This window comes from Bos taurus, chromosome 10, assembly GCF_002263795.3.
Source record: "Bos taurus isolate L1 Dominette 01449 registration number 42190680 breed Hereford chromosome 10, ARS-UCD2.0, whole genome shotgun sequence".
In the NCBI taxonomy this organism is placed as follows: domain Eukaryota; kingdom Metazoa; phylum Chordata; class Mammalia; order Artiodactyla; family Bovidae; genus Bos; species Bos taurus.
Window position 1 is genome coordinate 80,262,121 of NC_037337.1, and position 25,630 is coordinate 80,287,750.

At 43.4% G+C, this 25,630-nt stretch overlaps 1 protein-coding gene across 8 annotated transcripts in view; it reads left to right on the forward strand.

Annotated features, from left to right (window-relative positions):
* RAD51B (RAD51 paralog B) overlaps positions 1-25,630 on the forward strand; it is a 736,621-nt gene that overhangs the window by 594,530 nt on the left and 116,461 nt on the right. For 5 of the 8 annotated variants that reach the window (XM_024997838.2, XM_024997837.2, XM_024997839.2 and 2 more), the window contains one exon: positions 13,995-14,073. In XM_024997838.2, coding sequence (XP_024853606.1) covers positions 13,995-14,073 — 79 coding nt within the window. The other 3 variants (XM_024997841.2, XM_059890659.1, NM_001193137.1) reach the window with 3 other exon arrangements.

Consider the following 25,630-nt stretch of genomic DNA (forward strand, 5'->3'; position numbering starts at 1 on the left):
TGATTTGAAAGACACCTGCATAAAACCATAAATCTAAAGTTGTGTTGGTGGACTTCTAATGTATAAATATGTAATTTGCATAAGAGTAGTTGTGCAAAGGAGGAAAAGAGAATGGAGCTATAATGGAGCAATTTTTTTGTAAACAATATAAGTTAGCATCAGTCTAAACTAGATTGTTTTAAGTTAAAACATTAATAGCAACTTCCAGGGCAACCTATAAGAAAATAACTCAAAGTAGATAGTAAAAGAAACAAGAGAATTAAAATGGTAAACTAGAAAAATACCTAACATAGAGACATCAGTAATAGAAAAATAGAGGAACATAAACCACAAGATATACAGAAAAACACATAGCAAAATGGCAGACATATATCCTGTCTTATCAATGATCACATTAAAAGTAAATGGACTCAACACATCAATCAAAAGGCAGAGATTGGCTGATAGAGTCAAAACAAACAAACCCCACCCCCATGATCCAACTATATGTTGCCTCCAATAGATACACTTTAAAGTCAGACACAAATCAGTTGAAAGTAAAAGAATGGAAATTATATACCGTAGTATTGCAGAGTACATCATGAGAAACGCTGGACTGGAAGAAACACAAGCTGGAATCAAGATTGCCGGGAGAAATATCAATAACCTCAGATATGCAGATGACACCACCCTTATGGCAGAAAGTGAAGAGGAACTCAAAAGCCTCTTGATGAAAGTGAAAGTGGAGAGTGAAAAAGTTGGCTTAAAGCTCAACATTCAGAAAACGAAGATCATGGCATCCAGTCCCACCACTTCATGGGAAATAGATGGGGAAACAGTGGAAACAGTGTCCAACTTTATTTTTCTGGGCTCCAAAATCACTGCAGATGGTGACTGCAGCCATGAAATTAAAAGACGCTTACTCCTTGGAAGGAAAGTTATGACCAGCCTAGATAGCATATTCAAAAGCAGAGACATTACTTTGCCAACAAAGGTTCGTCTAGTCAAGGCTATGGTTTTTCCTGTGGTCATGTATGGATGTGAGAGTTGGACTGTGAAGAAGGCTGAGCGCAGAAGAATTGATGCTTTTGAACTGTGGTGTTGGAGAAGACTCTTGAGAGTCCCTTGGACTGCAAGGAGATCCAGCCAGTCCATTCTGAAGGAGATCACCCCTGGGATTTCTTTGAAAGGAATGATGCTAAAGCTGAAGCTCCAGTACTTTGGCCACCTCATGCAAAGAGTTGACTCATTGGAACAGACTCTGATGCTGGGAGGGATTGGGGGCAGGAGGAGAAGGGGACGACAGAGGATGAGATGGCTGGATGGCATCACTGACTCGATGGATATGAGTCTCAGTGAACTCCGGGAGTTGGTGATGGACAGGGAGGCCTGGCGTGCTGCGATTCATGGGGTCGCAGAGTCAGACATGACTGAGCGACTGATCTGATCTGATTGTGATTTAGAAGATATATATAGATATAGACATATATTTGGTCATTCAGATAACCAAAATATATTTCTCCAAAATATATATATTTATGCTGCTGCTGCTAAGTCGCTTCAGTCGTGTCTGACTCTGTGTGACCCCATAGACGGCAGCCCCCTGGCTCCCCCGTCCCTGGGATTCTCCAGGCAAGAACACTAGAGTGGGTTGCCATTTCCTTCTCCAATGCAGGAAAGTGAAAAGTGAAAGTGAAGTCGCTCAGTCGTGTCCAACTCTTAGCGATCCCATGGACTGCAACCCACCAGGCTCCTCCATCCATGGGATTCTCCAGGCAAGAGTGCTGGAGTGGGGTGCCATTGCCTTTAGTTTTTATTCGTAGTTCCTAACTCACAGGTTCCAAAACCCTTGGAATTTTCTGAGTGATAAGAACAACAGGAGCATCATTTGTTGCAATATTTTCTCTCTTCAGTTCAGTTCAGTTCAGTCGCTCAGTCGTGTCCGACTCTTTGCGACCCCATGAATCACACACAGCATGCCAGGCCTCCCTGTCCATCACCAACTCCTGGAGTTCACCCAAACTCATGTCCATTGAGTCAGTGATGCCATCCAGCCATCTCATCCTCTGTCTTCCCCTTCTCCTCCTGCCCCCAATCACTCCCAGCATCAGGGTCTTTTCCAATGAGTCAACTCTTCGCGTGAGGTGGCCAAAGTATTGGAGTTTCAGCTTCAGCAGTTTTTGAAAATGCTTCAGAGCCATCACAGTGAAATGGGTTACTTGTTACTTATAACAAGCTGTTTCCACCACAATGGGGTTCACGTAATGAAGTTGACTTTTGTATAGCACCTAAGGATGGGTGCTAGTTGCCAGGAGAACCAATCATGAAAAGAGAGTGGGAACTTCCAGTCCCACCCCCTGATTTCCGGGGAGGGCAGAGGGGCTAGAGGTAGAGTCAACCAGCAGTGGACAATGAGTTAATCAATTATGCCTGTGTAATTCAGCCTCCATAAAAACTCAAAAAGAGAGGTGTTTAGAGAGCTTCCACACTGGGGAACCAGAACACTCTCCTATGCCACCATGCTGGGCTCCAAGCTCCACTAAGACAGAAGCTCCTTTGTTTGGGACTTCACCCTATGTATCCCTTCTTCTGCTTGTTGATCTAAATTAATAATAATAAAAGGAAATTTGGGGGATTCTCAAATGTGTACAAATTAAACACACACTCACATACTTCTAAATGAGCAACAAGTCAATAAATAACAAGGGAAATTAGAAAATACTTTGAGAAAATGAAAACAAAAATATACCAAAACTTATGAGATGCCGCTAAAGCCGTGCTTGGAGGGAAATATATAACTTATATACCTGAATTAAGAATTTTATTGTATGGACTTCCCTGGTGGCTCAGTGATATAGAAACTGCCTGCCAATGCAGACGACACGGGTTTGGTCCCTGGGCAAGGAAGATCCCACATGCCAAGGAACACCTAAGCCCATGTACCAGAACTATTGAGCCTGTGCTCTAGAGCCCAGGCGCCACAATTACTGAAGCCTGCACACCGTAGAGCCTGTGCTACGCAGGCAACAAGAGGTATCACTGCAATGAGAAACCCTCGCACTGCAATTAGAGAGTAGTCCCCACTCACAACTAAAGGAAAGCCAGCACAGCAGTGAAGACCCAGCAGAGCCAAAAGTAAACAGATAAATAAAATTATCAAAAAGAATTTCATTATATGCATATTCACCTCAATAAAGCTGATATTTAATATAGAAATAATGACCCATATTCTTTGACTATACAAATTTGCATGCTACCATACAGGAGTAGACACTAAATTCTCTCTAATTTTAGTATAAGTTGGAAAAAATCACTAATACTTTCAAACCACATATAAAGTGCACTGGAAAAAAACAAAAGAACCCTAACATGATTTTTAAAATATATGGACAAAAAACTAAGCTTATAATTAATTATATGCATGCTGAAGTATTTAGGGGAAAGTGCATGATGTTTGCAATTTACTTTAAAATGCAACAACATAAAGCTAAGATGGGTTGTTGTATAGATAAGTAATAAAAACAAGTATTATAAAATGTTAGTGGTAGAATCTACTTGTTAGGTTTATGGGTATTCACTATAAAATTTTTTAAATTTTGCTGCATGTTTGAAATTTTTCATAATAAAATGATAGGAAAAATAATAAACTCAAAATACCACTCTGACCTGAACTATTATGATTGCATAATTTACTAAGTTAATAGCCTATTGATCTGAAGAAATGAATGTTTTCTTTAAGGAGCAAGTTATTTTAGTTTATAAACTTTGGGAACCTAACGTATTATATAAACATTTTTAAACAATCGCCTCACCCAGAGAGATGTTATGAAAGAGCATAATGATACTCTGGGGGGGAATAAGATCTTGTAGCCTCAGGGCCAAACTTTCTAGGAGAATCTTCCCAGGGTCTAGAATTATATGTCATAAGGGATTCAGATCAACTTTAGATTTCTGCCCCCCGTTTCTGTCAGAAAAGTTGTGAAATAGGCCACGTGTAGGTAAATTAATAAGTTCATGCCTGCTCAAATACAGTGCCTTTTTCCACCTTGTCATTTTCCAGCACAGTATTACTACTACAGATCTTGCTTCCCTATTTTGAGAAGGCAGTTTAGACACCATTCACTTCTTTCTCTACTCTCCCCTCATAATCTTACAAAGCTGTTGGTACTGAGGCTTCAGTGTTCCATGGAGAGTGGTTTTCCAAGTGATGAAGCAGGTTCTAATCAATATACAATCCAGATATGTACTGGGACCTGGATCTCTGCCACCTTTCCCTCCAGCTCTCTTAACACAATGACTAGGGAATTCCTTTGAGGATCACTGAGTATGCTTCAAGCCACCCTGTTCCTGTGGCCTCCTTCCAGCCACAAGATCTTCCTGTCTGGAGCATTTCCGGCCCTTCTGTCCCTTGGCTTGGAGAGTTCAGCTCAACCTGGGGAAAGGACAGAAGACTCGAGGTTATCAAAAGCCTGTTGAATTATCTGATGCAAGACTGGCTGGCTTGTTTGCCTCCCTGGCTCTCTTCCTGGGCTTCAAAGCAGCTGAGAAAACAACCTTTTTCTAAGTCTTGGACAAGGAGGAAAATCTCAGGCATGAAGGATTTCTGTCGCAGACATTTGGCACAGCTAGAGGAAAGGTTTGGTTAGCTTGCAAAAGGTTTTATTAGCCCAGACATGCAGGCGAAATGAGATAATGGGGTCCCTGTTGAAGGACATTTTAGAATCAATGGGTTTGCTCCCTTCCTTCTCAGCAGGTCCCTTGTGTACAGATGTAAATATTAGAAGTGTTTAACGAGGACACCGCCGGTGAGTTCATCAACTACCACACAATCCTGCTGATCATGGGGGAGACTGAGATAGGGTTAAAAAATTAGCAAGCTAGAAATCTGTGGATGGATGCAAAGTCCTATTTCTGAGCGATCCAACTCAACCGTTTCTCACCCCAGCTTTCTTAGCTGAACACATCACAATGTCTTTGGTCCCTGCATTTTGTGGATGGAAAGAAAGGGATAGAAAGAAAGCCAGGCCTACCACCTGCCCCTGCAGGAAGAAACTGTGCTTACACTTTCCTTCTGCCAGCTCATTTTACTCTGCCCTTTGCCCCTGACCAATATGAGATTTGGGGTAATGGGTGGGAAAGGGAAGGAAATAAAAGAGAGGAAGGATTCATTAACAGTGTTAAAGGAAGCCTGCCTGGCACAGGAGTCAGAGAAGAGAAAGTGAAAGAATTGGTGCCAGCTAACCCTCAGCACATGGCTGCCTATTCATGTCTGCTTCCCTGGGCCACAAAGGCAAAACTCACTTTTTCCTAAAGTCAGGGCTCTTTTGCAGAAACTCATATACCCTGCCAGGACCAGAATTCTATAAAAGCAGCCTCCAAGAGAGCCTGTACCTAAGGTTCCTGATGTCTTTGTGCTGTCTTGTCCACACTGACCTTCCTGGCCACCCATAGAAGAGAAGGGTAGGCCGGGTTGCTCTGGAGGAGGGTCACACCTGTACTTTAAAGGGACACAAGTACTATCTCTAGAAGGTGTCACCATCCTGGAGGATGCTTGAGGTTCCTATGTCCAGCACTTTCTGTTCTGTGGCTCCTTTTCCACTTTCTGAGCCTCTTGGAAGTGGGATCAAGCCAGGAAAAACATGTGATGCTATAGCAAGCTGAAACCAAAGACTTGACTGTGGTTCTGCCCAAGCCAAGTCTTGGCAATGATTGACGGGGCAGCCTGCACTTTTCTATGTGACATAGTCTAAGTCCCCCAACTTTGGGGATGGGTTGCCAGATAAGCCTCAAAATAGGTATGAGTCAGAGCTTCAGAGAGTCACCATTTTTTTATATTTTATAATTGAGTTTCCGTTATGCATACAACATCATACTGGAGGTTGCTAGGACTAGAAGCAGCAATGATGATGATGTCCTTTGCCTTCAAACACATGGTAATAAATTCAAGGGGCATTAACTATAAAATGGTGGAGAAAACAGTGAATGCTGTTAGAGAGGTTATAGATACAGTGTGATAGATTTGAGAGACGTTACCTCAGGCTAGAGAAATTGGCATGAGCTTTCTGGAAGAGGTAGCATTTTTACAGCATTCCAAGAGGAGGTAGGATTTGGACATTGAGACAGGAAGGACAAAAGGAAGATTATTAGTGTGGAAGCTTGTGAGCCTCTTAGTCAACCTGCATGGATGCCCTTCTTTGTCTTGAACTGTGCAGAATCCATGCTGGAAAGCAAATGCCTTTATTTGTTGTTATGTATTCTGCCTCCTTGATGTCTTATCCCTTGGATGTGGATTTATCTATGCATGACAGATTAGAGGTTACCATCATGCTGGTTGAAAGTACAGACTATAGAACTGGTTGGCTTGGGCCAGAATCTTGTCTTCAGCACTTATAAGCTGTCTGCCTCAGAGGGCTATTGTGAGGAATAACATCTATTGGTTGTTTGCATCATCATTACTGTGGGACCCTTGGAAGGTCCTCCAGCCCACCCCAAACCATAAGACTTTCCACCATTTTTAGGTCTATTACTCTCTTCTGACAGTCTTACATTAAAATGCAAAATGTAAAGTTTCCTTAGCACTAGAAGGTTTAAACCAGCTCTGCTTTAGAGCAAAAGAGAATCAGCTGATAACTTATTTGCTTAGAGCAAAATAGGCACCTGAGTGGAGAGATATAAAGGAGGAGAAGAGATTCTGTACAGGGAGGCCAGTGAGCTCCAGGAGCCAACTTCTCCCCCCATGTTTTATTTAGAGTACCCAGGCTTCTGGGGTTTCACTTGTACACTGAGAGAAACCTTCACACATATACTATGGGGATAATGTGAGGAACAGTGAAGAAAATGTCCATCTGTCATTTTCAGAGACCACACATGCAAAGCACTGAACTAGGCTCTATGAAATGGAAGAGTATGGGATCAAAGGCAATGCCCTTGATCTTTGCAATCCCACTGAGAATTCAGAACATATTTCTAGGAAATAAATTGACGTAGAAATGTATAGCAGTCTTTTTTTTTTTGTCATCATAATGGTGAAAGTGATGATATTCCAGTTGAGATATTTCAAATCCTAAAAGATGATGCTGTGAAAGTGCTGCACTCAATACACCAGCAAATTTGGAAAACTCAGCAGTGGCCACAGGACTGGAAAAGGTCAGTTTTCATTCCAATCCCAAAGGAAGGCAATGCCAAAGAATGCTCAAACTACTGCACAGTTGCACTCATCTCACACGCTAGTAAAGGAATGCTCAAAATTCTCCAAGCCAGGCTTCTGCAATACGTGAACTGTGAACTTCCTGATGTTCAAGCTGGATTTAGAAAAGGCAGAGGAACCAGAGATCAAATTGCCAACATCCGCTGGATCATCGAAAAAGCAAGAGAGTTCAGAAAAACATCTATTTCTGCTTTATTGACTATGTCAAAGCCTTTGACTGTGTGGATCACAATAAACTGTGGAAAATTCTGAAAGAGATGGTAATACCAGACCACCTGATCTGCCTCTTAAGAAATCTATATGCAGGTCAGGTGTTGGAGAAGCAACAGTTAGAACTGGACATGGAACAACAGACTGGTTCCAAATTGGGAAACGAGTACATCACAGCTGTATATTGTCACCATGCTTATTTAACTTATATGCAGGGTGTATCATGAGAAATGCTGGGCTGGATGAAGCACAAGCTGGAATCAAGATTGCTGGGAGAGATATCAATTACCTCAGATATGCAGATGATACCACCCTTATGGCAAAAAGTAAAGAAGAACTAAAGAGCCTCTTGATGAAAGTGAAAGAGGAGAGTGAAAAAGTTGGCTTAAAGCTCAACATTCAGAAAACTAAGATCATGGCATCTGGTCCTGTCACTTCATGGCAAATAGATGGGGAAACAGTGGCTGATTTTATTTTTGGGGCTCCAAAATCACTGCAGATGGTGATTGCAGCCATGAAATTAAAAGACGTGTACTCCTTGGAAGGAAAGTTATGACCAACCTAGACAGCATATTAAAAAGCAGAGACATTACTTTGCCAACAAAGTCCATCTAGTCAAGGCTATGGTTTTTCCAGTAGTCATGTATAGATGTGAGAGTTGGACTATAAAGAAAGCTGAGCACAGAAGAATTGATGCTTTGGAACTGTGGTGTTGGAGAAGACTCTTGAGAGTCCCTTGGACTGCAAGGAGATCCAACCAGTCCATCCTAAAGGAGATCAGTTTTGAGTGTTCATTGGAAGGACTGATGTTGAAGCTGAAACTCCAATACTTTGGCCACCTGATGTGAAGAGCTGACTCATTTGAAAAGACTCTGACTCTGGGAAAGATTGAGGGCAAGAGAAGAAGGGGACAATAGAGGATGAGATGGTTAGATAGCATCACCGACTCGATGGACCTGAGTTTGGGTAAACGCCGGGAGATGGTGATGGACAGGGAGGCCTGGCTTGCTGTGGTCCATGGGGTCACAAAGAATTGGACATGATGGAGCAACTGAACTGAACTGAACTGAATGGTGAAAGTTTAATTATTTGTCAACTCTATGATTGTGTCTGCTTTCTCTTTAAAAAAATTTTTTTTGTATTTTAGTACAATTGTTAAAGATACTTTCCATTTACAGTTACAACAAAATACTGGCCATATTCTCCATGTTGTACAATACATCCTCAAGCCTAGCTTACCCCTAACAGTTTATACCTCTTTTCCACCCACCCCATGAACTCCCCTCACCCCCACCACAGGTCACCACTAGCTTGTTGTTCATATGTGTGAGTTTCAGATGGCAGTCTTTTAAAAAGTACAAATTCTCACAATAGATAGGATTGTGGCTCACAGTACCACACACCTGTCTTGTGGAGTTCCAGAGTTTTCAGAGCCGCACATGTCTGTACTCATTCTTACCCAACTATATATTTCCGTGAACCCTTAGAAAATTCTAAAACCAACTTCACATATTACACACAGGGTTGAGTGGGATAAAAACTTTTCACGAAAGTCCTGGATTCTATTAAGCTGCAGGGCTTATGTATTGAAGAATCCAGGAGGGCACTTGAAAACAGCACAAGTCAGACAATGATTAGAACACCCCAGCTGTATAGGTTGACTGACCTTCTGAAACAGCCTGAGTTATCGGCTAGGGAGGGTTGTTTGCTTTATAAGAGGGTTATTTATTGTTTGAAAGGCACAAGGGCATGGGGTGCTCATTGAAGTCTAAAAGAGGGAAAAGTCAATATGTGTTCACAAGGACAGTGTGGCAAACATCACTTTTTTTCCTGAAATCTGTTAAGCTAAAAAGCTAATTTACACTTCTTCACTCTGCCACATAACACTAGAGAATCTTCAGGTCAGAAAACTCATGTTAAAAGCAATATGCATTTACCTTTACCCCAGGCCTCTTACCAGCGTGTTTGCTTTGAAGTGTTTATGGTCATAGGTTGGTTTGGGTATCTAACCACCCTGATGGAGTTCTCCTCCCGTTGTTCTCTTGTCAGTTTCCCTGTAGAAATTTGGGCTCCAGTCCAAACATATTTCATCCACCATGGCTGAATGAGCAGAGTAGCACCTTGTTCTAGATACTCTGTCTCCATTAATACAACCTGAGATCACACTGCTGCTGCTGCTGCTGCTAAGTCGCTTCAGTCGTGTCCGACTCTGTGTGACCCCATAGACGGCAGCCCACCAGGCTCCCCTGTCCCTTGGATTCTCCAGGCAAGAACACTGGAGTGGGTTGCCATTTCCTTCTCCAATGCATGAAAATGAAAAGTGAAAGTGAAGTCGCTCAGTTGTGTCCGACTCTAGCGACCCCATGGACTGCAGCCTACCAGGCTTCTCTGTCCATGGGATTTTCCAAGCAAAAGTACTGGAGTGGGGTGCACTAGATTTTTGCAAACCACATCTCCCACCTGACTGGTACTGAACTGTAGTGAACTAACACGTAATTCATTTTCTGAATGTTAAATCTCATCTTCCCCGTTCTGAAACCAGAACAAATTAGTCCCCTGTTCTTAAGGGCAAGGCTTTACATGTATTTCAATAAAATTGTGTCCTAAAGATTCATAGGGTTTGTCCCAACATTCTAACCAAATTGAGGTTTGTTTTCATATAATGGCTGTCTAATATATTAACTGTTCCTCTAAATTTGGTGTCTCCTGTTGCCGTATCCAGCGTCTCATCAGTGGGTTTAATTACATGATTCATGAGTCCAAATGTCACTTTTAGGGTGAGATCTTCTCTTAACTCCCTCTTTTAATCCAATATGTTTCCTATACTCTTTCTCTGCTTTTTTTCTCCATAGCATATATAATCATCTAATATGCGATATATTTCACTACATATTCATTTTGTTTATTATCTTTTGCCTCCTTTAGAATGTATCTCCTAGGGTAGCAATTTTTTTCAGTTCTATTCCCTGTTGTATGGATGTGGTTGAATACAGCAGTGTGTGCATCCAGGTCAGTAAGTACGTTGAATATGATAGGACTGAGGATAGAATGCAGTACCTTCTACTAGAGGTTGTTACCCCATACGATTGTTACTAAACTTTTGGATACTTTCAGATCCATTTCATGGTATTAGCATCCAGTCCACCTTGTCTTCACTTTATCCAAAAGGCTACTGAGAATTTGTTACCTTTTTTTTGCTGAAAATCTGATAGTTTATGCTGGTGGTAGCCCTCTGAGCTATCAATCTGGAAGTTCTTTCCCAAAAAAGGAAGAGGGATTCATCTGACGTAACTGATCACTTCCTCTTTCCAACTGCATACAATCATCCTTTTGATAGCTCATTTTAAACCCTGTCCAACCCTTGATTTCCTGGAAAGGAGGTACTTCCAAGTGTGAGAACCTTCCATGTGAGGTCCTTCTGGCTCGAGCTCTGGGCTTGTTCACAGAATGGGCACATGCTTCCTGGAAGAGGAAGTCATCAGATGATGGTGGGTACACCACTGAGCTGAAAGGCTTAGGTTCAGGTGGCATTTATTGTGTTGCATTGGAATATCATATCCTTTTTCTGATTCGAAGATTCTGTGGTCTATTAAATAAATTTTCAAAAATATAGTATAATAGTTTATTGAATACTGTTTATTTACACCCTTCTGGCTTTTCATGTCCAATTTTTCATGCGGGCAATGAAGATCTGAGGTTTGGTATATGTTTATTTATATTGATTTTTGATCTAAAGGCTTTTTATTTCTCTTTTTATTTCAATTCTCCATTCCTCTTTTCCCTTTCTTCCTGACACACCTGTGGTTTAAGTGTCTCCTCATCCCTGAATTATTACAGTAGCTCCCTATCTGACTCCAGGACTCCTGTCTCTTGCTTCTACACCTCAGACTCTTCAGTCAGGCTAATTTCCTGAACCCAGCTGTTCAAAATGTGGTCTATGGACCACAGCATCAGCATCTCCTAGGAGCTTGCTAGAAAGGCAGATACTCAAGCCCCACTCAAAACCTAGTGAATCAAAATCTACGTGTCAGGACCTGCAGGTGATTCATACCAACATTAAAGCTTGAGAAGCACTGTCCTCTGTTCTGCCATTCCCCTACCAAGGAGCACCCATACATGCACGTTGAACCGTCCCTACATCATCTCTGTCAGAAATGATCCACTTTAATTATCAGGTGAGAAGTTTTTGACTTAAAGATGTAAGTGTCCGCCTATACCATCTACTCATTTGTTCTGAGAATGAGCGCTGGTTTATCTAGATAACTTCAGAGCAGTTATCAAAATTGAGATTCAACTTGAATTGAATCCTTCAGGTAAAAACCAAGTATATTGCTTTTTGGTAAGTGAAAGTTAAGGGGAACTTGGGAATCATATGTAGTGAGTTGGTTGGAAATATTCAAACTGAGGTTTTTAGTTTGACACAGGTGTTTTTAAAGGTAATTTATTTTAGTTTTATTTATTTATTTTTGGCTCTGCTGAGTGTTCACTGCTGCACCGGCTTTTCTCTAGTTGAGGCAAGCATAGGCTACGCTTCATTGCAGTCCCCAGGCTTCTCCCTGCGGTGGCTTCTCTTGTGCAGCACAGGCTCTAGTGTGCAAGGGCTTCAGTAGTTGTGGCTCCCGTACTCTCAAGTACAGGCTCAGTAGTTGTGGCTCATGGACTTAGTTACTCTGCAGCCTGTGGGATATTCCTGGACCAGGGATCAAACCCATGTCCCCTGCACTGGCAGGCAGATTCCACCAGGAAAGCCCAACACAGGCATGTTTTATACTTAATCTTCAACATTATCTCATTTAGGTGGGTGTTGTTATCTCCATTTTACCTACAAGGAAACTGAGGCTCAAAAAGGTGAAGTTGTCCAGAGCCAAAGTATTGGGTACGTTTCAGGCTATACCATAGGCATCCGAAATACAATGGTTCGCACAAGTGGCTCTGTACTGAGCTGGACAGGTGACCAGGTGGGAGGCTTTGCTGATTTATGAGGTCACCCAGCTTCCTTCCCACATGTTGCTTCATCATCCCCCAGGATGTGGTTGAAGCTGGGTCTGGCCCTTGGGAAGAGGGAAAGGGAAAGTGAAGAGCCCATACTTTTCTTATAATCCAGAAGTTCTACCTGTCACTTTTGTCATCTTCTGTCAGTCAAAGCTTAGCCACATCAGCACACCTAGCTGCAAACAAGGCGTAAAAATGTTGAAACCTGGGGAGTTGTTAACTCTAAGGAAGAAAGGATGTGGCTACTAGGGGGAGACTACACAGCCATCAGTTGACTTGCCATAGGCATCAAGTTGATTAGTGGAGGAACCTTGATTCAAACTCCATGCCTACAACCTGTGATCTTTCTACCATTCTGTTCCACCCTTTCTCACAGTTGACAGTGAATGTTTGTTGAATTGTTGTAGATTGAGATAGTACAAGTGTAAGCCTTTGGTTATTTGAAATTATTTCTTCCTTCTCCCCTCTCTCCCTGATTACTTAAGTGGCTCTGTGCCAAACTATCACTATTTTTTGATGATGTTTATTTGCAAAACAGGAAACAGATCGTCATCTTCCTTCAGGAGAAATACAATAATAAAACATAATCCACCAGTTCTTAGAGGTTCTGTGGAATCATATGCAGTGTGTTAAAGGGTTAAATAATAGTAATCTTTTAACCATCAAATGACCATCCCTTTTAAAGTAGGTATCCTCATAGTAGAGTGCCATCATGCAGAATATTTTTGATACTTTGTGTTGGTTGGTGTGTCAGCCAACTGTCACTGCAGTAGTGCTTTGTGACAACTTCAAAATCACAGAGGTGTGCATACAGTCATAATCATTTAACCCATGTGTATGTAGATCTCCTGGGGATCAGCTATTTAGATTGGACCTAACTGGCCAGCTCTACGTCAGGTGTCTCTCTTCCTCCTTCTGAGACAGCAGATTAGCTTGAACATATTTTTATCTGGCAGTAGCAGAAGCATAAAAAGAACAAGTGAAGTTTTGTGAGGCTTCTTGAGGCCTAGGCTAAGAACTGGCACAACCTATTAGTCAATGCAAGTCATGTGGCCAAACCTATGGTCAAGGATCATGGGAAATACTCTATACCTCCAGGAGGAGGGAAGGTAGTCACGTGGCTAAGGATGTGACTATAGACTTAGTGAAGGGTTGGGGGCCAACCAGGCAACCTGCCATGGCTCTGCCTTTAGCAAGTTATTTTGAATATTTGCAGTGATGTTAAATCTTTATCTTTTAGGGGTAGATTTGAATTTTTTAATAAAATAGCTAAATTTATGAATATAGTTAAAGGCTCAGGCTAAATGATCTTTGGGCGGAAAGGTAGCTATTTAAGCATGTGAGATAATAATGAAACTTGTATCTAAAACTGGCTCAAGAATATGGCCTTCATTGATAGAATAGTTGGAATTGATGTACAGCCTACCAAGGTGGTCAGTTGTTTGAAGGAATAACACTCATTTGGTTCTAAAATAATTTCAAAGTAAACAAACCTCATAGTTTGTGGTCACATGTTACCACTTTGCTTCAGAGTGGGAAGAGGAGTGAACAGAGGCTCGTCTCTATTTCCTTTGACTAATCCTGAGCAAATATGCTTTCTGTGCAGATTCTCATTGCCAAGTCCCCTCTGGCACCCTTCACCGCCTTTGTCTACACCATCGAGAAGGAAGGCCTGGTTCTTCAAGGTAAGATCTTCGGACGAAGCCATTTCTTTCATCTAATTATACTCAGCACTGCCCATTGTGGGTGATAATTACTGCTTTGCTCCTGATGGAAGCTCCTTCGGGACAGAATCAAAGGCCAAGAAGAACTAGCCGGTGATGTTGATCCTGATAAGATAAAAGAGGTTGGCAATTGTGGCAAGAATTTGACAGAGGTCAGGGAGAATTACAGAGTTCCCTAACAGAGTGGGACAACCCAAGAATGAGGGACAAGTCGAGCAGGCTAGGAACTGCAACTCCTCCAGTCCTCTTTGCAGATCCCACAGGGGAAGGGACCCAGCCCTGCCTCAGAGCCTTCTCACTTAGCTGGGAAAAACCATCTGGGCTGGCAGCCTGTGGGGCACTTTGTCATGGCTCCATGAGCACCACTTCCTCGGCCTCCGTCTGGTTATTCTATTTCCTCCCCCTGTACTCAAGTCCCGACTAGGGACCAGGCCTTGCAGACCTGCACTTTGTGACATGGGCCTGAGTTCTGACTCACGGAAGAGCCCCTCAAGGCCACAAGCTGGAACTAATTCAACAAACAGGGGAGAAAGCGGATTGAGAGGCATCATTCCTTGATGTAGGATCAGGGTGATTAGGAAAGGTGTCGTTTGATGGCAGGTCTGCAGAAAACAATGAAGAGGAGGGGTTAAATTCAAACCCCATTGAACTTAGCCTGGAGGGTCAGATGTCCCACACTGCTTTGTAGATTAAGAAGGGTCCCCATAAAAGTGCTCAGAGTACACATCTGTCCCCCACTGTTGGGCTGGAGATGTCACCCAGAGATGCTTGGCACATGTCTGCTCAGAACCTCCGAGGAGCATATTGTCTTTGCTGTCTGTGGGAGGAATATCTGCCCTTTAGGATTTTATAAGCTGAATGTTTTCCCCAAGTTAGGGGAAGGGTGAAATAGGGTGAGCCCTTACAGTATCCCCATGGAGACACCTTGCATTATAAAGCTCTAGCAGGACTTCTAGGCAGGCGGCTGGACAGTGCTTCTGACTGAGGAACAGGCTTCAGCCCTCCCTTTCCTTGCCTTCTAAAGCATCCACTTCTTAATGGATCCAGAAAGCAGTGTGTTTGTTTGGTGTAGCTGAGCTCCACAGCAGGGACTCGGGTCCAAGGAAATTTGGAGTAAGAACTCCTGACCTTTGGCTCTTAGCCTTTGACTTATGCTATCCAAGTTCCTTGGTAAATATTTTTTTTTACAATTGCAAATATTGTTTTCTGACAAAGAAGCAGAGATTTTAAGACCAGATTAAGCAAAGCAAACAGCAGGCCTCTTTGTTACGGACTCTCTAAGGGTGTATAAGTAATAAGCAATCAGAGAGCTGGACTTGGGTTTACCCTGTGCGGTATGCCCTTCGGCTTTTCATATTTAGAGCCTTGCTTTAAAAGATTAGAACTCCAGCAAATAGCAGATTTAGACGAAGATTTCAAGATGTTCTATGCAAGATTATAAGGTAATTTCAGGAGGGAAAGAGCCCATTCTGCCCAGATAGTTTGTAGGAGAGCCTTGATATGGTGCCTATATCTTGATCACTGGGCATTTTGGTAAACAACAGTTGAAAGCCTGGTCTTAATTGGATAACTTTGGGATAATATTGTGGAAGCGAGATTCACAGAGTTGCCTCTCTGACTCTCATTGCTAAGATCATGATTTTGACGGGAAAGAGGAAGTTGTTTAGGGAAAGTAGAAACTGAAACCACAGTAAATTGGTAGGGGTTAGAAAGCTTCAAAGAAAGACTATTAGAAATAGTTGGAAAAGGAGAGAAAGTGGATTACTAAAGGAGGCTGGCCTGGAACCGGGTGTCCAGGAAATAGAAACATTCAGGAAAGTGTCTGATGATGCAAGAATCCCAACCAGTAAATAAAAATGTCTGGGAGACCTCAGAGCCTCACCTGTTTGCTTTTGAAGCCACACCTTCCTCTCTGAGGTTTTTTGGAGGCAGCAGGAACCTTCTGCCCCTATCAGCAGTGCCATTTCATGTAAACCTCTGGGCATTCCCTCCCCTCTAACTATGTGCTCCCAAGGCTTTAAGTAAACAAAAAGGAGCTCTGATCCTCAGAAAAATGGGGGCCCCTCCTGTATTAGACCCACCTTGGATTTCCGTTCCAGTTCTGGTATGTTCTTGAGAAAATCTCTCAAATCCTAGTTTTGTCAGCTTGAAAAAGACAATGTTGACCTTGACTCAGTGCTCTGCAAACTGTTTTGTGACTCATTGGTGGGTCATGAAATAAAATTAAGGAATCACAACCAGCATTGGGGGAAAAAAAAAAAGAAAGAGAGAATAGAAAATAACAGATTATATCACATATGTTGTACTGCTTTGTGAAATATTTCCTGTGTGATTGCGTGTGCATGTACCTGCATTATGAATTTATGTACAGAGGTTGCAGTGCAAAATGTTTTTCTTCATTGCATTGTAGTTATCAGCCTGGCTGATCTCTAAAGGCCTTCCCAATTCACCTTTATCTGATTCTCTGAGGAGATGATGTACTTATCATTCACTGAGCTCAGTAGAGTTGTACCCTTGAGATCTCCACAACCTGGAAAGTAAAAGCTTACTTTCCCCCCAGTTTTAACAGATGACTGAGCTAAAACACACCTGCACCATTTCCCAGGTTTAAAGCAAAGAAAGCTTTGATCCCTGGGTGATAACCTTGGAAAGGTCTCAGAAGTCAAGGCCAAGAAGCTTTTCTTGTGAGAGGTTGTTCTGGCATGATAGTCCTGAAGTGGCATGCAGGTTGGCACCCACAGCTGTGGCAAGGTGGGGGCACGTACAGTCCTTGTCTGAGGGACATAGAGACAGAGAGGGGAAGGGCTGGAAGAGTGAGGGCAGTTCCTGGGTTACCAACTAAAGAAGAGCCAGCGGCTGTGGCTCCACTTTCCGTCTTTGTAATGGAGCCAGCCTGGGGTGGCAGGAAAAAACCAATCCAAATAGGCTAGCCTGGCTTTTGGCGGGGGTGAGGGTGGGGGTGAGGGACAGAGCTATTAGTGAATCTGGGAATGATCGCTGGGTGCCTTTTATCCCCTTAGCAAGCCCCGAGATTCCTACCAGCCTGCTAACCAGGAGGTTTTATAATACCTGAAGAGCTCCTGAGTACAGAAGCAGAGGGAGGGAGAGAATAAAAGGTGAGGCCCACATTGGATTTACCAGCTCCACAGGCCACGCCCCACCCCAGTTCTCAAGGATTAGGATGCTGAGAACAAGCCAGCCACCGGGGCCTTTCAGCCTTCCCGCCCTTTTGTTCACAGGGATGGGAGGGACAATAAAACGGCGGGCTGGGGAGACTGAGGGGCTTGGTTAGAGATTTCTCAGGCTGCTTTTTGAAACACTTGAAGGAGCCGGTCCATGCTATTGTTGTAGTAAAATAGAAAGCGGAACTATTCTCCTTTCGCAAGGAAAAAAGAAAGAAAGAAGGAAACCCCCCCACCCCCCACCCCAGCATCTTCAGGAGGCTGCTGGGCTCAGGCTGTTACCATGGTAATACTGCGTTGTTCACATCTTCTTTGTCTCCCACTGGTCCAGGATCCTGGCCTCTCCTGGTTGAGCTCAAGACTCTGGAAATACTTGGGCCCCTGGACCCTGGAAACATTTGGGCCCCCAAGGAGAGGGATCTCAGAGCCCCCAACTTCTTGATGGTTCAGACTCTGACAGGGACCAGGTCCCAGCAGAGGAAGAGTTCAGCTGTTTTGTGCTACTCAACTGGGAAAGGTGGAAGGGGGTCAAGAAAGATCCTATTAATCCATTTTCCCTTTTGTTCCCAGAGTTCACCGTGAAGTCCCAGTGCCCACTGAATGGGAAAGCTTAGAGGTTTGACTAGCCCAGAGTGAGGCCCAGTGGTGCCAGGACCTAGTGGAGAGGAGAGGGAAAAGCGAGACTTGGCTTTGGGAATTGGCTTGCATGGAGTGGGTCCACAGAACCGAGTGGCTGCGGATGGGAAGGGAGTGTTGACTCTGAAATCCAACTTGATCCACATCTATTCTGGTCATGTCCTCTGCTTCCCCAGTAAGTTCCAAATGTTGTGCCACCCAGAGCACAGCCGGGGCCCCTGGACCTCTGTGTCAAGGCCAGGAATAATGATTCTGTCCCTGAAAGCAGCCAGACTGTTGCTGATGCCACAGGAGGCGAAAGGACAACCTAGAGCCCGAGTCTCCTGGAGCCGTTGTGGCTTTCATGGGTAATAAAGCCCTGCCAACTTGGCAAAGGAGAGGATACCCTAGGAGAGGTTGGCCAGGGAAAAGGCAGGAGTGGGCTCGGAATCTGGGTGGGGGGGAGTGTCCTCCTTGATCACTCTTCCCTGCCCTCTAGTCTCCTTTTACTTAGGGATCTAGGAAGTGTTTGAAAAACAAAAAACAAGTTGATTTGAACAGGATAGAGGACAATGGTTTCGTTTCTCAACAGGGCAGAATTATGTGCTTTTAAATTGTTTTTAAAAAATAAAGATCAGGTCAGGCAGGTTGAATCTTGATTCTGGTGCTGCCTTTATTAGTTTAGTTTGAATAAGCAGCATATACTTTGGGCTTGGGACCCTCAGGGAGCCTAGAGCACCCTGAGATAGGTCCAGAAAAGGTTCTGGAAACAAGCTAGTTTCCTGTTTTTCCAACTACCTGGTATATAGGGACTCAGAAAATAAAAAATAATGATTTGAGAGCTGGGAAGCTATAAGCCTCATCTTCCTTGTAAAGTCAAAAATGATTGTTTGATTGCTTTTTTGAAGCACACTGGGAAGACATTAATCTCCTCTGTTTGTTCCCTTGTCACAAAGTTGGGTTAGATTCTTCCACCCCATTTTCTTAGTCACTGAGCCAACTGGATGATTCACTGAAAACTTCTTTGCCCCCAAATACCACCATCTGAGTTCATCAGATTTCAGTTACAATCAGTAACCCATCTAAATGTTTCTGCCCAGTGGACTCAGAGTGACCCAGAAGATTCTCAGTCTGAATCCATCCATCCAGGTATGGAGGTGTCTGCCTGGTAAATATCACCCACACCTGGCACAGCCTGGCATGCTCTTGGGAGCCTGGCAGAGAGCCCTGGGATTCAGTGGAGCAGAGTGAACTCGTTCTCACAGGGCGTGGAGGAGAGGGCCGCGGATGCCTGTCTCATTGTCCTGAGCTGCTTCTGCCTGCCCCTCTAAGAGGTGCTTCCGAGGGCAGAGAACACAGGACTCCCATTCGCAGAGTTGCCCCTTTTTGCTTCACATCCCCTCCCTCCATGACAGCGTCCCACACTGGCCCTCAGCTTTTGGTCCCTTCTTTCACTCTCGCTGTTAGCCTCAAAGACAGATTTTCTTTTTAATGTGGAAAATATAGTTTAAATATATAACAATACAGAAAATAGTAAAGCCAAACCCATGACTCTAACATCCAGAATTAACAAATGTTAATGTTTTCTCAGATTTTTTTAGGCTGAAATATAGTTGACTTATAGTGTTGTGTTAGTTTCAGGTATACAGCAAATTGATATCAGTATATATATTCTTTTTCAGGTTCTTATCCCTTATAGGTTATTACACAATACTGAATAGTTCCCTGTACAGTACAGTAGATACTTGTTGTTTCTCTATTTTATATGTAGCAGTCTGCATATATCAATCCTGGGGCTTCCTAGGTGGCGCCGGTGGTGAAGAACCCGCCTGCCAATGCAGGAGACATAAGAGACACAGGTTCAGTCCCTGGGTTGGGAAGATCCTCTGGAAGAGGGCACAGCAACCCAGTCCAGTATTCTTGCCTGGAGAATCCCATGGACAGAGGAGCCTGGCAGGCTACGGTCCATAGCGTTGAAAAGAGTTGGACACAACTGGTGCAATTTAGCACACCCCTATGTTAATCCCAAACTCATAATTTCAGATTTTTTTTTTAAGTATAGAAATATAACCTTACAAAGTGCAAAGCTCCTTTGTACCTATCCCTAGCCGATTCTCTCTCTCCTCTATGTTGCTCCACAGAAGTAAAATCTCTCTAGGGTTTGATATATATCTTTCCCCCACTCTGAAAAACTTTTCTACATATATGTGAATCCAAATATCATATTTGCTCTGAGTGCATCCTAAATTTGCATAAATGGTCTGTTGTACACATCATTCCACAACTTGCTTTTTTCACTTAGCATCATGCTTTGCGACATATCTGTGTTGATACACGTGGATCATATTCTTTGAATTTAACTGAGGTGTCCATATCCATTGTATGAATATACCGCATGTTATACATTTCTCTATTGATGGAAATTTTAATTATTTGTTAACTTAATGAATCCTGTTGCACATGTTTCTTGGTATATGCAAGTATGAGAGTTTCTCTGCTGCTGCTGCTGCTAAGTTGCTTCAGTCGTGTCCGACTCTGTGCGACCCCATAGACGGCAGCCCACCAGGCCCCGCCGTCCCTGGAATTCTCCAGGCAAGAACACTAGAATGGGTTGCCATTTCCTCCTCCAATGCATGAAAGTGAAAAGTGAAAGTGAAGTCGCTCAGTTGTGTCTGACTCTTAGCGACCCCATGGACTGCAGCCTACCAGGCTCCTCCGTCCATGGGATTTTCCAGGCAAGAGTACTGGAGTGGGGTGCCATTGCCTTCTCCCAGTATATATAATTTTTAAAAATGGAATGGCTAGCCAGGGGATGCACATTTTTGTCTTTATTTTCCCAAATTGTTCTTCAAAGAGGTTTACCAATTTATGCTTCCTTTGGAAGTAGTAGACCAATTCCTGTGTAACTGTGTATAATGATAAGTGCATTGTCATGTTTCCATGGGCAATCTTCTTATGTATTCTTTATGGCTGCCTCTTTTATCTACACTATTGGGGTGTAAGCTTTCCATAGCTTCTAGAGGGATTTTCTGCATAGTCGTGAGCTTCCTTTGTGGCTCAGATGATAAAGAATCTGCCTGCAATGCGGGAGACCTGGGTTTGATCCCTGGGTTGGGAAGATCTGCTGGAGGAGGGCATGGCTACCCACTCCAGTATTCTGGCCTGGAGAATTCCATGGACTGTATAGTCCATGGGATCACAAAGAGTTGGACATGACTGAGCCACTTTCACTTTCACATGTGCTTTATGCATATAGTTACATGATTAACTGATAAAAATTATTCTACTCCTCTTAAATTATTCTACTCCTCTATCTCCCAGAAAGGGATCTTTTCACATTCATCTTTATTTTCAGGTGAGGGGACTGAGTGCCAGAAAGGTGAAGTGATGCTTACTGCCTCAGAATTGGGTTTGTAGCCATTTCTAAGTATTCAGCCTGGGCTCCTGTGATTTTTCATAAAATCAGAAATGAGTTTGGGCCCCCTTGTCTCCCATCATGGCAGCCCCTGTGACAATTTACCTCTTGGGCTTCATAAGCCTCCATTGGGGTAGTCTAGGCCCATTCTGAATCTTGAATCCTGAAATCCTAAGCTATGATGGATCAGTCACATTGATATAGTGATCCTTCAAGGAATTTCCTTAGTTGGATCATAAATTTGGCTGGGTGGAACCATAACCTAGATCAACAGTGGTGTACAAGGTAGAAGTTGACTGCTTTCTCGTGTAGCATTATGGAGGAATGCAGTCCAGAGCTGATATAGCAACTCAGCCTCACATATTAGTCCAGCTGCTGCTGCTGCTAAGTCACTTCAGTCCTGTCCGACTCTGTGCAACCCCATAGACAGCAGCCTGCCAGGCTCCGCCGTCCCTGGGATTCTCCAGGCAAGAACACTGAAGTGGGTTGCCATTGCCTTCTCCAATGCATGAAAGTGAAAAGTGAAAGTGAAGTCATTCAGTCGTGTCCGACTCTTCACAACCCCATGGACTGCAGGCTTCTCTGTCCATGGGATTTTCCAGGCAAGAATACTGCAGTGGGGTGCCATTGCCTTCTCCAATATTAGTCCAGAGACCCTGGCAATTCTCTTGTTGCTCCAGCATGCCTGGGAGGCTGTCTTCATTGTCATGATCCAAAATGGCTCACTATCATGTCCTATATCAAGGTAGTGGAAGTTATATGGGGCAGAGATTCAATAGGAGGAAAGGGCAGCCCCCTTCCTTAAGGGTATTAACAAGAAGTTACATGTATTATTTCTGCCAATCTATAGATGTATAGAAAGTAAGGCTGGAAAATGTAGTTGTTAATCTCAGTGGCCATGTGCCGAGTCAAAGTTAAGGAGTTCTATTATCATGAGAGAGAGAGGAGATGCATATTCAGTGATACATTTCGTTCAGAAGAGCATAGTTGCAGAGATTAGCCCCCAGGGTACAATAGTACAGACCCTAGAGCTGGACTTGTTGCATAATGTCCAAATGCAGTATAAATATTGCAGTTTCTCAGAGTTACCTGGAAAATAGTGTGGCTCAGATACATCTCTTTTCCGTTCTTAAAAAAACAAATGTATATTTAAAATGGTATCAGGACATTCTTTAATAGAGTCTAAAACAGAGTAGTGGAGTTTCACAGTCAGCAATGCCACCAAAGATCAACACCCAAAAATCTTGGTTCCCCTTCCAAAACAAAATCTCTGTCAAGCAGAAACGTAGGACGTGTTTTGCTATTGTGCACTATTCAAGAAAAATACTTGAACAAGAGCTAGTGCTTATAGCACAAAGCAGAGTATAAATTTGGTTCCAAAGTCATAGACTAAACACATTTTTTTCCCAAAATGTTTTTTCTGTCTCCACCGTCAAAAAAAAAAAAAAACATGAAACAAAATGTCAGTTTGAATAAGGTTATAGAGAAAAACTTATTCCAAGGCCTGGACTATGGTTAGAATCAATCCATACTCCGCTTTTGGAACTGGGAAGCCATTTGGCTATCTTTGCAGAGTTAACAATTTGCATTTGTGAAAATGCCCAGGTAATAATACCCAAAGATGTTAAATCAATTCAGGTTGTTGATTTTCTTTGAAAACCTCTTCCAGAAGGACTTGGAGTTCTTTCTGGAATATGACTTAGGCTCCATTTCAGTGAGTTCAGTTAAGCAGGTATTTCTTGAACATCTATTATATATGAACCATGGTGCTCAGGAGAGAGAGGCTGATTTAAAAAAAAAAAAATCCCTTATTTTAGTAGTTGACAATCTAAATAGTTAGCTTAAAAACAAACTAGCAGACTGCCACACCTGTTATCAAGGCTTAAACACTGGGATCTAAAAAGATAGAGGAAATAAGACTCATTCCATCTGGGATGACTGAGGAAGATTCCTGAGAGGACAGGGGACTTGAACTGGATGTCAGCTCCTGAATACTGACAAAAACGGCATTTCATTGTCTCTTGACAGAGGCCAGTTTCTTTTGCTGTTTGAGGATAGATTTGGGCGCACTGGGGAATGCTGATTAGTGCCGTGTGACTCGTGTTGAATCATGCTGACTAATGTGTTCTAAATGGATTGATTCAACAATAAAGGGAACACTGAGAGTCAAGAGTTCAGATCCTGAATTTTATCATGTGATGAAGTATAAATCACTTAGCCTCCGTACTTCATTTTTTTGTCAATTAAAATGTGCTCCTGATGAGAAGCCAACAAATCACCTTGACTAGAAAGTGCTTTACAGAGCTCAAGGATAACAGAAATGCTTAACAACAATTCCCAGGACAGGCTTATGCAACCTTGGGTTATTCATGGTCCACACAGAATCAGAGCATCCATCACATGCTGCTCCCTAGCCATGTGAAACTTCTATTTCCTCACACATGCCATGAGAACTGACAAATAGTGCACTGCACTCACAAAAACTGACAAACAGAGGAGCTTTTGAAAAATCTTCCTATATACCTACTGGGGTGTCTCTGTTTCTCGACAACAAATGTCGCCACAGAACTAAGAGCTTGCATTGCACACACAGCTCTTTCTCTCTTTTGACATCTCCGCAGCTAGACTGCTTGAGAACCTGGCCTTCCGTGTCCAGATGTTTACTGAATTCTGAAGGCCCCCCCAAAGGGCCCAAGTTCCTTTGTTGCTCTCCAAATCACTTCCCACAGAGACTGACCAATGTCCTGAAGGAGCCCTTCAATAGGGAGGATAAATGGAGGCAGATGAAGACATGACCCCCTGAGGCTCGCCCACGTCCACGCTAACAAAGGGTCTGAGGCACAACCTTGTAAGGAGCATTTTGGTCAGCAGCATCCCCTCGAGAGGCCAGGTCTCCCCCACAGGGCTGTTTTCAATGGCTCCCATCGCAGTGGAAGCCCTAGGCATTTGTTCAGGGCCGGGGTGTGCTAGGTATAGCACAAAACATCTAAATCATAGCCCCCAGCCTTTGTGAGGGCTTCCTGGCTACAGATGGCAGCTGGCTTTCTCAGGGGAAACCTGGGGGCAGTAGAGGAAGCTGAAGGGGGGCTCCCGAGTCTCTGGATGACCTCTTCCCACTCGGCCCAGAAAGGCTCCCCTTTTGTTTACAGCTATCAGCAGTCTAGCCAGGGCTGTGGGGCCTTAGCCCACACCTGTGCTGAGTTTCTGGGTGTCTGGTTTATGAAGCCATTGGCTCCCTGAGTAATAGATAGATAGGTACGCATGTCAGAGGACTGCCACCGGAAGGAAAAGTTTATTTAGACTGCTGGTGAGAAGCTAGTGCATTTCATGACAGCGATGGTTTTTCAAACATTCTTTCTCTCCCTCTCTCTCTCTTTTTTTTCCTTTAGACCAACAGAGGCCATAGGGACACTATGACCTTTGTCTCAAGCTGATGGGGGCGTGATTTGTGAAATGAAACAGGACCGGGCTGCTTGGAAGAAGGAAACGGAAGCCAACATAATGGGGATTAATTAGTTGATTGCTGTTGAGATGGTAACAGATTTGCTCCCCCACCCCTTTACCATTGAGCCAGCCATCTCAGACCTAGCAGGGAAGGTGAAGATGAAGAGGCCTTTGTTCAGGTCTCTAGATGCTTGGGGCTGAAGGCTTTGCCGCCCTGGGATGGCAACAGCCATAATAATAATAATTTGCACTTATATAGCACCTTTCAACCAGGCACCTCAAAGCGGTTTAACCACATTAATTAATTAAAGCCCACAATCCCCCTGGGGAGAGGAGGAGGATGACTAACAGGATTTGTAATTACAGGAGGGAACATTTCCGAATAAAGTATTGTCCACCAAATAAAAAGAGTAGGTGTAAAGGAATTGGGGTCTCCAAAGAGTAACTGATTCAGAAATGAAATCTTGGAAGGATGGGGGAGGCTGAGGGAGGGCATGGGCGTGGGGGTCTGCTCTTGTGTCACAGGGAGGTCAGTGGGCTCAGAATTCACTGACAGGTTCGGATCCAACTGAGAAGCGGGACACGTATGGTATTAGTGGCATTTGGGAAGGTCATTAGTGGTACATGTATTGTGGTGTAAATTCAAGTTTCACTGGTATATTGTGTAGAGCCCTGCAGGACAAAGAGTGAGATTCATGCAGTGTTTAATAAAGGATGAAATGATTTCTTTAGATTTAAAGCCCAAGGCTGGGCCAGTCAATGAGCAAATCAATCAATTGGTGACCCATAGGATAATTTAGTCATTTTCAGCAGAAGACCCAGCCTACTCCTCGTACCGCATGAGGTTTCCAAACGAAGCATC